This window comes from Salmo salar, chromosome ssa04 (genome assembly GCF_905237065.1).
Source record: "Salmo salar chromosome ssa04, Ssal_v3.1, whole genome shotgun sequence".
Classification (NCBI taxonomy): Eukaryota; Metazoa; Chordata; class Actinopteri; order Salmoniformes; family Salmonidae; genus Salmo; species Salmo salar.
Window position 1 is genome coordinate 47,646,716 of NC_059445.1, and position 17,796 is coordinate 47,664,511.

Genomic DNA, 17,796 nt, shown 5'->3' on the forward strand with positions numbered 1-17,796 from the left:
AGGTGACAATATTGGTGACAATATTACCGCCACATGGGCAGTCATGAGTCATGACTGTGGTAAAATTCCATGTGACCGCTGAGTCACAGTAATCTCCTTTTATGTACTCTAGACATGCTTTGGTATTACCAAACTTGAAAACTACCATCAGGTCCTAATGGCCTGGTACTCAGGGCTCTATTGTCCCTCTTTAGAGCCACCACAAAAAACTTGAATTAAAATGATGATTGTGCCATTATACAATGCATAGCCTAACACATATTACATTACGCATGGTAGAAAAACATAAAACAAAACTGATTTAAGATGTCTTTGGTACATAATTGGTCTAGCCTATACTCCAGAATTAAACAAATTAAAGTAAATTGCTTTTGTGTGGACTGTATTATTATGCAGATTGATGGACTGGTTACCTTATGCTACGCTCCAAAATGTCTATCCATGAGTCTGGGAGAGAATGTATAGCCCTAGGCGATGCTGTTGGTTCATTGATTGTGCAGGGCAGCTTACAGTTAGCCTACAATTAGTACATTTGTATTTGATTTTGAATAGCCTAGTAATAGGGCATTGTTTATGTTTCCATAATTAATTGGGTGACACATTACCTTCAGCTATACAGAATCTCACCATGTTTTTCCATCCCCTCTCCTTTATTCCTTTCTCGACCACGCTGACATCTGTTAACAGTTTAGAGAAATATGTTTTGTTGCGAAAACATGTTACTATTGATGTTCCTGAACAGATTTCACTTGATTTCCCAAATGAAGCCCTGGGTAGCTGCAAGAACAAGGTTGGAGAGCCCATGGCATACAGAGTACGGACGGAATATCACCTGTCGGGCAGCGAGAGCATGCTCCTCAAACTGTGGTTGATGCTTGGAGTGAATTAAGTGTTCTTAAATGTATTTCTCAGCTGCTCATATTAAGCACATGCTAAAACCGAAGTAGCTTACAAAGTAGACATGAGGGAAACCGTGGCCTCAAATTGCTATTTGAATGCATACAGATGGCATGTATTTTTCCCCCTGCCCATTTGATAATGGGCCATTCTAAAACAAAACAAATGTTATATGTTGGTAAAGAAAATATTAAATTGAGAATAGTCTGATTGGTGAAAATATCATCACTTGATGAGAGAACAGCTGTGCAGCCTGAGGCGAGGAACAGAGCACAAGGTTTTTTTGCTACTTTCTCAAATCGTCAATAGCCTATAGTCACATCATGCAGCCCATATATGTGTTGATTCCTAAGACGTTCTAAGGTTTGTAACATTCACAACTAAAGTTGACAAATAACTCTAAATCTAGCACATAGGACCTATGATCACTTTTACGCTCAACATAGCCACTTTATATGTGCACTCGCTCTGTAATGGGAAAAATGTCCTTTTTATTTTATTCTGCTACATTCAATTATATTCTTCTTACTATAAAATCAAATAAAAATAATGGCACAGGACTTACACTACATGACCAAAAGTATGTGGACACCTGCTCGTCCAACATCTCATTCCAAAATTGTTGCGGGGACTTGCTTGATATTGGGCGATTAGGCCTGGCTTGCTGTCGGCGTTCCAATTCATCGAGAAGGTGTTCGATGGGGATGAGGTCAGGGCTCTGTGCAGGCCAGTCAAGTTCTTCAACACCGATCTCGACAAACCATTTCTGTATGGACCTCGCTTTGTGCACGGGAGCATTGTCATGCTGAAACAGGAAAGGGCCTTACCCAAACTGTTGCACAAAGTTGGAAGCACAGAATCATGTAGAATGTCATTGTAGGCTGTAGGGTTAAGATTTTCCTTCACTGGAACTGAGGGCCTAGCCTGAACCATAAAAAACAGCACCAGACCATTATTCCTCCTCCACTAAACTTTACAGTTGGCACTATGCATTCGGGCAGGTAGCGTTCTCCAGGCATCCGCCAAACTCAGATTCGTCTGTCGGACTGCCAGATGGTGAAGCGTGATTCATCACTCTAGAGAACACGTTTCCACTGCTCCAGAGTCCGGCGAGCTTTACACCACTCCAGCCGACACTTGGCATTGTGCATGGTGATCTTAGGCTTATGTGCGGCTGCTAGGCCATGGAAACCCATTTCATCCATTTTATTATTATTTGACCCTGCTGGTCATCTATGAACATTTGAACATCTTGGCCATGTTCTGTTATAATCTCCACCCGGCACAGCCAGAAGAGGACTGGCCACCCCTCATAGCCTGGTTCCTCACTAGGTTTCTTCCTAGGTTCTGGCCTTTCTAGGGAGTTTTTCCTAGCCACCGTGCTTCTATACCTGCATTGCTTGCTGTTTGGGGTTTTAGGCTGGGTTTCTGTACAGCACTTTGAGATTTCAGCTGATGTAAGAAGGGCTTTATAAATAATATTGATTTAATTTCATGAAACTACCGACGAACAGTTCTTGTGCTGATGTTGCTTCCAGAGGCAGGTTGGAACTCTGTAGTGAGTGTTGCAACCATGGACTGATGCCTTAAGAAGGAAATAAATTCCACAAATGTACTTTTAACAAGGCACACCTGTTAATTGAAATGCATGCCAGGTGACTACCTCATGAAGATAGTTGAGAGAATGCCAAGCGTGTGCAAAGCCGTCATCAAGGCAAAGGGTGGCTACTTTGAAGATCTCAAATATAACATATATTTTGATTTGTTTAACACTTTTTTGGTTACTACATGATTCCATATGTGTTATTTCATAGTTTTGATGTCTTCACTATTATTCTACAATGTAGAAAATAGTAAAAATAAAGAAAAACCTTTGAATGAGCAGGTGTGTCCGAACTTTTGACTGGTGCTGTATATGTGAAATTAGTTTAGGTATTTTTTAGGTTCAATTTCGAGGCAATTATCGGGGTTATTATCAACTTGGCACGGCACCTTCAACTATCGGGAGAAGGAGGGGAGCAGGCCCTACGTTCGTGAGAAGCAGGGGCAATGGAGGAAAACCATAAAAAATGACATGTCCTCTTAACCTCTATGGGCTAGGTGGGACGTCACTGTCCCACTCTATTCAACAGCCAGTGGAACAGCGTGGCGCAAAATACAAAAACCTAAAAAATGCTATAATTTCCATTTTTCAAACATACGACTATTTTACACCATTTTAAAGATAAGACTCTCATTAATCTAACCACATTGTCCGATTTCAAAAAGGCTTTACAGCGAAAGCAAAACATTAGATTATGTTAGGAGAGTACATAGCCCAAAATAATCACACAGCCATTTTCCAAGCAAGCATATATGTCACAGAAACCCAAAACACAGCTAAATGAAGCACTAACCTTTGATGATCTTCATCAGATGACACTCCTAGGACATTATGTTATAAAATACATGCATGTTTTGTTCAATCAAGTTCATATTTGTATCAAAAAACAGCTTTTTACATTGGCGTGTGATGTTCAGAAAATGTATCCCCACCGAAAACTTCTGGTGAATTTACTAAATTACTCATCATAAACGTTTACAAAATACATAACAATTATTTTAAGAATTATAGATACAGAACTCCTTTATGCAATCGCTATGTCAGATTTTAAAATTGCTTTTCGGCGAAAGCACATTTTGCAATATTCTGAGTACATAGCTCAGCCATCACGGCTAGTTATTTTGACACCCGCCAACTTCGGGGCACACTAAACTCAGAATTAGTATTAGAAAAATTGTATTACCTTTGCTGATCTTGAATGCACTCCCAGGACTGCTACTTCCACAAGAAATGTTGTTTTTGTTCCAAATAATCCATAGTTATGTCCAAATACCTCCGTTTTGTTCGTGCGTTCAGGTCACTATCCAAATGTTCCATTACCGTACTTAGAAGCATGTCAAATGCTGTTTAAAATCAATTTTTATGGTATTTTTCTCGTAAAATAGTGATAATATTCCAACCAGACAATAGTGTATTCATTCAAAGAGGAAAATAAAAAACTGTGAGGTCTCGTGAACGCGCATATCCAATCTCTTAGTTACCAGGCAGACCACTAACAAACTGAGCTCCTATTATCTGCCCAGAGACAGAAGACGCCTCAATCCACTTTCTGAAGGCTTTAGAGAGCCAATGGTAGCCTTAGAAAGTGCTACGTAACCCCAGAGATACTGTAGTTTTGATAGAGAACCAAAAGAAGAACTACAGATTCTCAGACAGGCCACTTCCTGCTTGGAATTTTCTCAGGTCTTTGCCTGCCATATGAGTTCTGTTATACTCACAGACACCATTCAAACAGTTTTAGAAACTTCAGAGTGTTTTCTATCAAAATCTACTAATAATATGCATATTCTCGTTTCTGGTTAAGAGTAGTAACCAGTTTAAATCGGGTACATTTTTTTATCCGGCCGTGAAAATACTGCCCCCTAGCCCAGACAGGTTTAAAACTGGTTATAACACCAGTTCTGTTTGTGATATTAAGATGTTAACAAAGACAGTGTGTTTTATAGACTGATTTAGGAAAAGTCAAGGATGGAGGGGGACATGACTTTAAAAATGGCAGAGTAATATTTGTTTAAATTAATGAACAGTCCAAATGACTGCTTTAGCGGTTCTAGTGTGGGTTTTATAGTAAAGACATGTAATTTAACTGTAAAAATGTATGACCTTTTAATGTGGCATGAACACAACCTGTCATGATGTTTTCATCTGATTGTCAAACAAATCACTTTAAAAGTAGGTTACCTTTGCACGTTCGTCCAAAATAGCATTTGAGCGAGCGAAACAGCGCCCCTCTGTCTTACTACATGTAGCCCATGTATCTGATGCTGTCTGGCAAAAAAGAGAAAGACATGCCATATTCTTTTTGTCCAGACAGCATCAGATACATGGGCTACACTTACTGAGACAGAGGGGCGCTGTTTCGCTCGCTCAAATACTTTATCTGAGATTGATGCATCTTTCCGTCGGCTCGCGTCTTGGTCAAATAAATTGTCAGTGGTGTAAACTAATTAAGCAAAAATACTTTAGAGTACTACTTAAGTATTTTTGGGGGTATCTGTACTTTACTTTACTATTTTTATTTTGGGCAACATTTACCTTTACTTCACTACATTCCTAAAGAAATGTACTTCTTACTCCAAACATTTTCCCTGACACCCAAAAGAACTCGTTACATTTTGACAGGAAAATGGTCCAATTCACACACTTATCAAGAGAACATCCCTGGTCTTTCCCTACTGCCTCTGATCTGGTGGACTCACTAAACACAAATGCTTCGTTTGTAAATGATGTGTGAGTGTTGGCGCATGCCCCTGGCTATCCATAAATAAAAAAAACGAGTAAATTGTCCTGTCTGGTTTGCTTAATATAAGGAATTTGAAATGATTTATACTTTTACTTTTGATACTTAAGTACATTTTAGCAATTACATTTACTTTTGATACTTAAGTATATTTAAAACCAAATACTTTTAGACTTTACTCAAGTAGTATTTTACTGGGTGACTTTCACTTTTACTTGAGTAATTTTCTGTTAAGGTATCTTTACTTTTACTCAAGTAATACAAATGTAAGTAAGACAATTGAGTACTTTTTCCACCCCTGTAAATTATCAATATTTAAATATTTTATTTGGACGGGCAAGGAGGTACGGTAGGGCGGGCCAGGCCCCCTAAGGCCTGCCCATAATGCCTGCCCTGACACACAGGCTGAAATATTCCCACCGAATTCCATGTGGTTTGTTCAATCACAGTTTAGGTGATGGTATTTTTCTACATTTAAGGGCCAAATAGAGATAATGATGCCATCACTTCCCATGATATCACATCATTGCCAAATTCACAATGATCCACCTCTGACGCTTCTCTTTGTGTTCAGTGATTTGTTTTCTCATCAGTCCCTAAGCTGGTCTAGCCTCTCATATTTCGTTCTTGCAGGTCAGGTCTCCCCTCATCGCCTCTCAGTCAGAAGCATCTTCTCACTTGTTCAGGATTAAATTGAGCTTTGTCATGGGCAGCAAAAGGCTGATTGGATATTTATTACCCAGACATACATGTTTCTTTGCCCTGGAAGTGGAGAGCTGTCCTCTGTCTCTGTCACAACACCCCTGGTCTGGTCTGGGGTGATGCTGAGAATTGACAAGGCTTAGCTGGGGAAAGCCAATTTAAAGTGTCCGGTGACTATACTCTATCCTATTTCTGCAGAAAGTTAGTTGCAGCGTAAACTCACTAGAGAGAGCAAAGCTGTTTGACATAATGGAGACTTTCACAGGGGAACAGCGAAGTAGTTTATCAAGTTAGTACTCTGTGATAACCTTAACACAAGGCTATCATGGTGTGTGTTCTCTATAAAACAAAGATATCAGAGTGGATTCTAGTGATTTGCTTCTGGCTAGAGGGAATCCCTTTTTACTGGCTAATTTAGACAAAGCTTTGGCTGGAGATGATAACAGCTTTTTATGACAACAGATAAAGGCTTTGAAATAGCCTCGCTTTAAAAGGAACAGTATGTTTGCGATGATCAAACTGATCTTCCTTGATCTGTCATTCGATCAAACTCAGTCACTTACTTGTTCACACACTCAAATGTGTCAATATACAGAGGGATACACACACATGCACACAAACACACACAAACACAGACACACACTCAGCTCTCACACACATCCCGAACACACACTCTGTTTCTCAATATGTTCCCACAGCTGCTGCTGTTTGAAAGCTGTCCAGATAATTAACTTGTGGACTGGTGGTTGTAATGAGCGTCCTGACAGCAGAGGAACAATAAATAAACTTAGTCTTGTTGGCCCGACGGGTCTGCTTCAGCTTTACTCAGGCCCCTTACACTTACTCACTCACACACTCACTCACACACTCACTCACACACTCACTCACACACTCACTCACACACTCACTCACACACTCACTCACACACTCACTCACACACTCACTCACACACTCACTCACTCACTCACTCACTCACACACTCACACACTCACTCACTCACTCACTCACTCACTCACTCACTCACTCACTCACTCACTCACTCACTCACTCACTCACTCACTCACTCACTCACTCACTCACACACTCACTCACTCACTCACTCACTCACTCACTCACTCACTCACTCACTCACTCACTCACTCACTCACTCACTCACTCACTCACTCACTCACTCACTCACTCACTCACACACACACACACACACACACACACACACACACATATAGACACACGCTCTTATCCATCCTCCATATGGCTGGCATTGATACTGTGTGTGTTTGTGTTCAAATCAAATCAAATTGCATTTGTCACATGTGCCGAATAAAACAGGTGTAGACCTTACAGTGAAAGGCTTACTTACAAGCCCTTATCCAACAATGTAGTTTAAAAAATACCTAAATAAATAAGAATAAGAAATAAAAGTAACAAATAATTAAAGAGCAGCAGTAAAATAACAATAGCGAGGCTGTATACAGGGGGTACTGGTACAGAGTCAATGTGCGGGGGCACCGGTTAGTCGAGGTAATTGAGGTAATATGTACATGTAGGTAGAGTTGTGTGCATGTGTGTGTGTGTGCATCTCTATACAGTATACTGAGATCTGGCCTACTTTCCCCTGTGTTTCCTGGTATGTTTCAACTGGTAACTGTTCAGCTGACATATTGCTAATTAGGGCCGGCCCCGACCCCCCCAAAAAATGGTCAACCGATAGTTGTCTGTTCTTTCAACCAATCGATTGGTCATCATTTTTAAACGTGTATTTTTTCGATATATAGACACCCTATGTTTGAATAAAATCAACTATATGTAGGCTACTGAACTTGTCTGATGCTTTAAAAAATGAAGACACAAAAATGACTAAAGAGGGAGCCAGAGATCAATATAGCCTAAACAGAAGAAAGAAACCTGTTCCCGACCCTCCGACTGCCCGCTGCTGCTGGTCCACTCCTGAAGTTGCCGGCTACACTAGGGGTTGGCAACCTTTTCCATTTGGAGTGCCAAGTTATCGTACCATTTCTACTGATCTGCGTGCCAGTTATGATTTTCATGTGCACATTTTCGTGGAACAGTTTCATTTAATTTATATTAAAGTCTTCATGTCTCAAAATCAATGTAACGTGGTTAATCAAAAATCTATCTAAATGAAAATGATACAAATCAAAAAATGACTTCTATTGCCATTGCCAATATGTAAAAATAGCCTACATAAACCAACAAATAAAAACATTGCAGCCTGCAGGCAGAAAATGTCCTGATAAAAATAAATATCCTATAAATCACATTGGCTACGCATGGTCTGTCTGAAAATAACTTGAAACATTGCATCGGATATCAACTTGGTCCAGCCTGATCATGCTAGCTAACTTGCAACATTGTTTAAGCTTCGGACAGACAGACACAGCTGTAGACTATTTGAGCAAGGGATTGTAAGTAATCAGGTAGGCCTATTTTTATGTTTCCACTGGACATTCTTTTCCCCCTTTCATGTTGTGGTTATCGAAAGGGAGAGAGCTGGAAAGATTTTTAAATAGGCTACATTGAGGAACTATTGGCACATTTTGTCATGTGTGCTCCCTCTCCGGCCTCTAGGTCAACAGGCTGCTCGTTATGTCACACACCTGTCACCATCGTTACGCGCATCTGAGCATAATGACACTCACCTGGACTCCATTACCTCCTTGATTATCTGCCCTTTATATGTCACTCCCTTTGGTTCCTTCCCCAGGTGTCATTGTTTCTGTACCTGTGTCATGTCTGTGCATTGTTTGTGTTTATTATTTTGTATTGTATTGTGTATATTTATTAAAACACTCCCTGAACTTGCTTCCCGACTCTCAACGCGCATCGTTACATATTTATAGGCCTACATGTGACTGCTAGGTCACAGTAATCTCCTTTTTATATACTCTAGACATGCTTTGGTACTACCCAACTTGCTAGCTACCATCAGGTCCTAATGGCCTGGTACCCAGACTCATGGATAGAAACCTTTGCGTGCAGGCCAAGTAGCCTAGGACTACTTCTATGCGTAATCAGGTGCGTGTCCTTTCTCAAGATTGTCTTTTGTTTGGAGCGCTCCTGTCAATGAATTAATTGACAACTCATAAGTGGAATGAAATAAACCAGAACTTTTTTTCTCACAAGTGAATGTCAACGGTAAGACTGTAATAATAATATATTGAATGCATTAACAGAAATTACCGTAACCAAACAAACATTGTAGATTAGAAATTATGGGAATTAACAGTAAATGTACTACTGGTGATACTGGTGGGCCATCCCTGCGGCCTCTTCAGTGGATTAGTCCACCGAGACAGGTGTGAATCAGACAGGTGTGAATCCGACAGGTGTGAATCAGACAGGTGTCTCGTGTGCCATAAATCTTTTTATATACAGTACCAGTCAAAAGTTTGGACACACCTACTCATTCAAGGGTTTTCTTAATTTTTTACTATTTTCTACATTGTAGAATAATACTGAAGACACCAAAACTATGAAATAACACATATGGAATCATGTAGTAACCAAAAAAGTGTTAAATAAATCAAAATATATTTTCTATTTGAGATTCGTCAAAGTAGCCACCCTTTGCCTTGATGACAGCTTTGCACACTCTTGGCTTCTCTCAACCAGCTTCATGAGGAATTATTTTCCAACAGTCTTGAAGGAGTTCCCAAATATGCTGAGCACTTGTTGGCTGCTTTTCCTTCACTCTGCGGCCCAACTCGTCCACAAACCATCTCATTTGGGTTGAAGTTGGGTGATTGTGGAGGCCAGGTCATCTGATGCAGCACTTCATTACTCTCTTTCTTGGTCAAATCGGCCTTTACACAGCCTGGAGGTGTGTTTTGGTTCATTGTCCTGTAGAAAAACCAATGATAGTCCCACTAAGCGCAAACCAGATGGGATGGTGTATTGCTGCAGGATGCTGTGGTAGCCATGCTGGTTAACTTCTATGGGCTACGTGGGCGTCCCACCTGCGGGACACAGCCAGTGAAATATCAGGGCGGCAAATTCAAAACAAGAAAATGTCATAATTCAAATTTCTCAAACATACGACTATTTTACACCATTTTAAAGATACACCTCTCCTTAATCCAACCACATTGTCCGATTTCAAAAAGGCTTTACGGCGAAAGCATAAAGTTAGATTATGTTAGGACAGTGCCAACACAAGAAGAAACACACAGCCAATTTCCTAGCAGGAGTGGGGTCACAAAAACCAGAAATACAGCTAAAATTAAGCACTAACCTTTGACGATCTTCATCAGATGACACTCCTAGGACTCAATGTTACACAATACATGTATGTTTTGTTCGATAAAGTTCATATTTATATCCCCAAAAAACATTTTACATTGGCACGTGATGTTCAGAAAATATTTTGCCTCCAAAACTGCCGGTGAATCAGCACAACAATTTACAAAAATACTCATCATAAACGTTGATAAAATATTAAGCTGTTATTCAAAGAATTATAGATAAGCATCTCCTTAATGCAACCGCTGTGACAGATTTCAAAAAAGCGTCACGGGGAAAGTACACTTTGCAGTAATCTGAGTACGGCGCTCAGAAAAATACATCAGGCAATACAGATACCCGCCATTTTGGAGTCATCTAAAATCGTAAATAGCATTATAAATATTCACTTACCTTTGATGATCTTCATCAGAAGGCACTTCCAGGAATCCCAGGTCCACAATAAATGTTGTTTTGTTCGATAAAGTCCATAATTTATGTCCAAATACCTCCTTGTTGTTTGCGCATTCAGTAAGCTACTCCAAATGAAGGAAGCGCGGCGAAAATTTCACGCCGAAAAGTAAAAAAAAGTTATATTTACGTTCGTAGAAACATGTCAAACGTTGTATATCATCAATCTTTAGGGCCTTTTTAACATAAAACTTCAATAATATTCCAACCGGACGATTCCAATGTCTTGAAAAACGTTATGGAACACAGCTACCTTATCACATGAAAGCGCACAACTGATCTCATGTCATTTCTGAGTCACCAACTTCCCGGCCTTCTTGTTCGCTCTCTGTTCACTGCAAAAGCCTGGAACAAGGTTCTAAAGACTGTTGACAGCTAGTGGAAGCCTTAGGAAGTGCAAAATGAACCCTAAGTCACTGTGTGTTAGATAGGCAATGACTTGAAAAGACTACAAGCATCAGATTTCCCACTTCCTCGTTGGATTTTTCTTTTATCCTCACAGACATCATTCAAACAGTTTTAGAAACTTCAGAGTGTTTTCTATCCAAATCTACTAATAATATGCAAATATTTGACTCTGGGCCCGAGTATTAGGCAGTTTACTCTGGGCACGCTTTTCATCCGAAATCGAAAATACTGCCCCCTATACCTTAAAAGGTTAAGTGTGCCTTGAATTCTAAATAAATCACCGACAGTGCCACTAGCAAAGCACCATCACACCTCCTCCTCCTTGCTTCATGGTGGGAACCACACATGCAGAGATCATCCGTTCACCTACTCTGCGTCTCACAAAGACACAGTGGGTGGAACCAAAAATCTCAAATTTGGACTAATCAGACCAAAGGACAGATTTCCACCGGTCTAATGTCAATTGCTCATGTTTCTTGGGCCAAGCAAGTCTCTTCTTCTTATTGGTGTCCTTTAGTAGTGGTTTCTTTGCAGCAATTCGACCATGAAGGCCTGATTCATTCAGTCTCCTCTGAACAGTTGATGTTGAGATGTGTGTGTTACTGGAACTCTGTGAAGCATTTATTTGGGCTGCAATTTCTGAGGCTGGTAACTTGAATTAACTTATCCTCTTCAGCAGAGGTAACTGGGTCTTCCTTTCTTGTGGCGGTTGCCATGCAAGCCAGTTTAATCATAGCTCTTGATGGTTTTTGCGACTGCACTTGAAGAAACTTCCTAAATTCTTGACATTTTCAGGATTGTATGACCTTCATGTCTTAAAATAATGATGCCATAATATGGACTTGGTCTTTTACCAAGTAGGGTTATCTTCTGTATACCACCCCTACCTTGTCACAACACAACTGATTGGCTCATACGCATTAAGAAGGAAAGAAATTAGGAAGGAAGAAATTGAAATGCTTTCATGAAGCTGGTTGATAGAATGTAAATGAGAGAAGGTAAAGCTCTGCCTTATCTCAGCTCACTGGTCGCGATAACAACACCCACCCGTAGCACGCGCTCCAGCAGGTATATCTCACTGGTCATCCCCAAAGCCAACACCTCCTTTGGCCGCCTTACCTTCCAGTTCTCTGCTGCCAGTGACTGGAACGAATTGCAAAAATTGCTGAAGCTGGAGACTTATATTTCCCTCACTAACTTTAAACATCAGCTATCTGAGCAGCTAACCGATGGCTGCAGCTGTACATAGTACATCTGTAAATAGCCCACCCAATCTACCTACCTCATCCCCATATTGTTTTTATTTACTTTTCTGCTCTTTTGCACACCAGTATCTCTACTTGCACATCATCATCTGCTCATTTATCACTCCAGTGTTAATCTGCTAAATTGTAATTACTTCGCTACTATGGCCTATTTATTGCCTACCTCCTTATGCCATTTACACACACTGTATATAGACTTTATTTTTTTCTATTGTGTTATTGACTGTACGCGTGTTCATTCCATGTGTAACTCTGTGTTGTTGTTTGTGTCGCACTGCTTTGCTTGATCTTGGCCAGGTTGCAGTTGTAAATGAGAACTTGTTCTCAACTAGCTTACCTGGTTAAATAAAGGTGAAATATATCTTTTTTTAAATGCGAAGAGTGTGCAAAGCTGTCATCAAGGCAAAGGGTGGCTACTTTGAAGAATCTCAAATATAAAATATATTTTGATTTAACACTTTTTTGGTTACTACATGATCACGTGTGTTCATTCATAGTTTTGATGTCTTCACTATTATTCTGCAATGTAGAAAATAGTCAAAAAAAAGAATAACGCTTGAATGAGTAGGTGTGTCCAAACTTTTGACTGGTACTGTATATATTTGCCACTTCGACACAAATAAAATCTCGGTCGACCAACAGCTTATCCACCAAATAATCGACCAGTCTACTAAACGGGGTCAGCCCTATTGCTAATTTTCCCACTTTAAGAAATGTACCAACAATGACAAATTGGAAGGAATAAACAGACCCAGAATAACTTGTGACCCCCGTCATCAATGAAACATTCTGCGTCAGCACTGGTAGCTACGAAAAGCACAACAGATGGCAAATTAATTTAGAAATGACACACACACTCATTTTGAAGCTGTGTTTTTATTTACAAATATATTATTATGATTTTAGTCTGCATATTAGATTGCGCTGCAGCACATGATAGATATACTTACAGCATATCATCCAAGCCAATTTGGATATTGATATGGTTCACAATTATTTTCTCCTAGAGCCTCATCAGTCACCATCAGGCTGGTGGAGCAGGGAGGTGCAGGCTATTTATTCATGCTAAGCCATCACGACAGCTCTTGATGCGTGGCCTTCCTCAGTTGATTGGTTGATTGATTTGATATACTTTATTTTGGGGTATGGAAAATACAAACATTTGGACCCAGAGGATAACTCATGAAAGCATTATGCAAAGTTGTATACAAACGTATTCCCAGTGTAGTCCAGATATTTGCATGTCTATATCCCTCTTGCAGAGGCAGAAAGCATTGACAATGCCTCCGTGGTGTAAAGTACTTTAAGTAAAAATTGTTGAAAGTACTACTTAATTCGTTTTTTGTGGTATCTGTACTTTACTTTACTATTCATATTTTTCATTACTTTTACTGTTACTTCACTACATTCCTAAATAAAAGTATGTGGTTTTTACTCCATACATTTTCCCTGATACCCAAAAGTGCTCATTACATTTTGAATGCTTAGAAGGACAGGAAAATGGTCCAATTCACACACTTATAAAGAGAACATTCCTGGGCATCCCTACTGCCTGTTACGTGGCGGACTCACTAAACACAAATGCTTCTTTTGTAAATGATGTCTGAGTTTGGAGTGTGCCCCTGGCTATCTGTAAATAAACAACAACAGAAAAATATTATGCCGTCTGGTTTCCTTAATATAAGGAATTTGAAATTATTTATAATTTTACTTTTGATACTTAAGAATATTTTAGCAATTACATTTACTTGTGATAATTAAGTTAATTAAAACCAAATACTTTTGGACTTTTACTCAAGTAGTATTTTAATGGGTGACTTTTACTTGACTCATTCTCTATTAAAGTATCTTTACTTTTACTCCAGTATGACAATTGGGTACTTTTTCCACCACTGCAGTGCCCTTTTGCCGAATTAAGTTCTATAATGTGTTTTGTACCTTTTCTTTCTCAAGGTTACCCTAACATTGTGGCGACGTACGGCCGTGGATACACTGGATTCGCCCCGAGCTACAGCTATCAGTTCCCTGGTAAGTTCTCTGCTCTTCACATGTCTGTCTTACAGCCCTGTTTAGCTCACCTCCCTCCCTCCCTCCCTCCCACACACACACACACACACAAACACAAACACAAACACAAACAAACAAACAAACAAACACACACACACCAGATAAGCTGTGGAGTGAGTGATAAGTGTGTTACGTGTCTGGATTTCTGAACCAGCCTGTTGAAAGCTGCAATATGTGGTGTAAATAGCTTACTCTTTTTAGCCCGTGTATGAACGCCACCATGACCAAACGGCTAAAATGGAGGAGGGATTTTCAAGCCCTCAGCCTCACTCCCAATGTATGCAAATCCATCTGTCGGGAGGCATAAAAATGGCAGACGTACACACAGTCACACAGAGTCAGATTAGAAGTATTTTTATATCCAGCCCTATGTGCATCAAAAACTAAAATTAGTTAAAAGCGTTGACTTGGAGCCGGGTGGGTCCCGGTTGATGAGCCCAAATGGAGCACATGTTGTGTGAAGGTGAGCAGCTGTACCTGCAGCCTGCAGCGGGAGGCAGCGCGGGGTTGTGGGTGGGGGCCTCTGGCCAGGGAGATGTGGTGCTGTGATACAGCACGCCTCAGGCAGGCATCCTGTTGATTTCATGCTTTATTTAAGCACTTTACACAGAGTCTGTTTGCCGTGCCAGACATCAGTCCCGCCACTGATAAGGCAGAATGGGAAATGTCTGACAGCAGCTCAGATCTATGTAATAGGTTTTTGAAATAGGGACAGGGGTGGGGGGGCCACAGGTGTTACCACCCTGGGGTCAGACATAATCATTTGTCAAAGGTGCCTGGGCTGAGAGCTGTAGGAGGACAGGAGGACTGGGAGGGAGAAAGAGGAGGAGGATAGAGGAAGGCCAGGAAACAATAGATTATTCATCTCTTCTTTGTAGAAGGGTCCTACCAGCATGAAAGATGTTCAGACATGAGAAGGGCCCGATGGAAATCTGCAGGGATGATTTCCTACTATCCAATACCTTTACATCTGTCTGCATATAGGACCAATACATCTCTATGTATGGTAGAGGTAATGTTTGGCTTTATTTGCATTAGTTTCATTTGCTTTTTTATTCCAAATCTCAGGGAAATTTTATGGGAGATTTGACCTTTTACCACATAATACAGAATCTTCTGGCCCTAGATGTGACATGATGAAGCACATACTGTATGTTGTTTATGACACACTTAGGGCCTATAGATGTTTTAATGCAGGAGGTTGGCCGTGTTAAACTTTATTTAAAGAGCATCATAAAGCTGTGGAGTTGTTCAGCTGTTAAAACGGCCACCAGTCTCCAGGCCTTTGACAGGGTAATTGGAACTTTTGAAGTATAAATCAAACTCCATGTTAAATGCTCTATCCCCAGGCCAAGTATTGATCATGTTGCCTTCCCATCCGCACGGAGACGCGGACGGCAGTTTATATTCAAATCAACGGGCCCACGCTGGAGAATTTCATGCTGTACACTGTAAGTGCATTGAAATAGATGAATAAATGCTTGAATAAATAAATAAATAAGTAAAGGGGTGTTGTCTGTGGATGGAGCGATGGATGAAGGGATGAGGGGAGGGATAATGAGAGTGGGGTGAATTGTCAGGCGCTAGAGAAGCCAGTGATGTGACTAAGCCCTGAGAAGGGGATTGAAATATCAGCAGCCGGTGATTATTCCCTCATACATACACGGCCTGATGTCAGCGTGCACCTGGGGTAAACCCGACGATCCCTTCATTATACACACACAGCACCTTAACCAGAGGGGCAATCTCACCTTCTTACATCCCCCCTACCTGTCTCCCCCAAAGGCTATCTCCGGAGAGATGGGGAGATGTGAGATGTAGAGATGAAGAGATGGGGACATGAAGAGACGGGGAGATTAAGAGATGGGGAGATTAAGAGATGGGGAGATGGGGAGATGGGGGGATGAAGAGATGGGGGATGAAGAGATGGGGGATGGAGAGATGGAGAGATGGAAGAGATGGGGTGATGGAGACATGAAGAGATGGGGACATGAAGAGATGGGGACACGAAGAGATGGGGACACGAAGAGATGGGGAGACGAAGAGATGGGGAGACGAAGAGATGGGGACATGTAGAGATGAAGAAATGGGGACATGAAGAGATGGGGAGATGAAGAGATGGGAGATGAAGAGATGGGGACATGAAGAGATGGGGAGATGAAAAGGAGTTGGGGAGATGGGGAGATGGGGACATTAAGAGATGGGGACATTAAGAGATGGGGAGATGAAGAGATGGGGAGATAAAGAGATGGGGAGATGAAAAGATAGGGAGTTGGGGAGATGAAGAGATGGGGACATGAAGAGATTGGGAGATGAAGAGATGTAGAGATGGGAGATGAAGAGATGAAGAGATGGGGACATGAAGGGATGGGGAGATGAAGAGATGGGGAGATGGGGTCATGAAGAGATGGGGAGATGGGGACATGAAGAGATGGGGACATGAAGAGATGGGGAGATGAAGAGATGTGGGGACATGAAGAGATTGGGAGATGGGGACATGAAGAGATGGGAAGATGAAGAAATTGGGACTTGAAGAGATGGGGACTTGAAGAGATGGGGAGATGAAGAGATGGCGAGATGAAGAGATGAGGAGATGTAGAGATGAGGAGATGGGTAGATGGGGTGGCTGGTAAAAGAGCAGGTGCAATGTTTCCTTCCTCCTGATCAGACAGGAGGAAGAGGGCGCTGCGGCAGTGAGAGGTGAAGCATCAGGCAGGGCGATGGTGGAAAGTTAACTTTTCACTCCTAGCTAATCCCCCCTGGCTTTCCCTGTAAAACGATCCTCTACTCCTGCCTCCCCGCTACCACCACACAGCGTATTCCTCTTCCAGGCAGCCCGTCTCTCATAGTCCATGACCTTGATGTAGAACATGCAAGGTGAAAACACATTTTCTCGGTCCTTGTAGCTTCCAGGGATTTGCAGTAATCTCGGTTGCTTGGGAGGTTAAAAATGGATTTTGGCCAGGGGAGTGGAGCTCATTTTGTTTTGAAGCACCCACTGTAAGACAGAGAGGAATGGGATAGAGTGGAGCTTGGAGAGTGTTGAATATGGCTGCATATAGGCCACTGGCACTCATTTGCCTAATATCTATGTTGTCTTTGGATACATGAGTGGTTTTATGGTGTCGTTAGTATTGCGCAAGTCATTGAGTTTTTTGTTGACGTTTTGTGTCTGTATTTGATTGGATGGACTGGCTTGGTGCAGGTGGCTTTGTGCTTTAGGCTGGTATTGACATCTATTGTGATTGTGAAGATTTATTTTAGGCACTATCATAGCTTTAGTATGATCACAAATGAAATTAGAACGGTTTGCTGGCATAGGGGACCTACTGTAATGTAAGGAGCTAATTCTTCACTTACAGTATATCTGTTGGTGGACAGATTATCTGGTTCTTTCACACACA

The 17,796-nt window shown here is 41.1% G+C and overlaps 1 protein-coding gene across 23 annotated transcripts in view; it reads left to right on the forward strand.

Moving 5' to 3' along the window:
- The window catches only part of LOC106603292 (RNA-binding protein Musashi homolog 2), a 303,576-nt gene that overhangs the window by 243,504 nt on the left and 42,276 nt on the right, over positions 1-17,796 (forward strand). For 12 of the 23 annotated variants that reach the window (XM_014196767.2, XM_045717027.1, XM_014196777.2 and 9 more), the window contains exon 10: positions 14,279-14,353. In XM_014196767.2, coding sequence (XP_014052242.1) covers positions 14,279-14,353 — 75 coding nt within the window. Of the gene's footprint in view, positions 1-14,278; positions 14,354-15,741; positions 15,844-17,796 lie in introns of all 23 variants that reach the window. The other 11 variants (XM_014196759.2, XM_014196763.2, XM_014196771.2 and 8 more) reach the window with 1 other exon arrangement.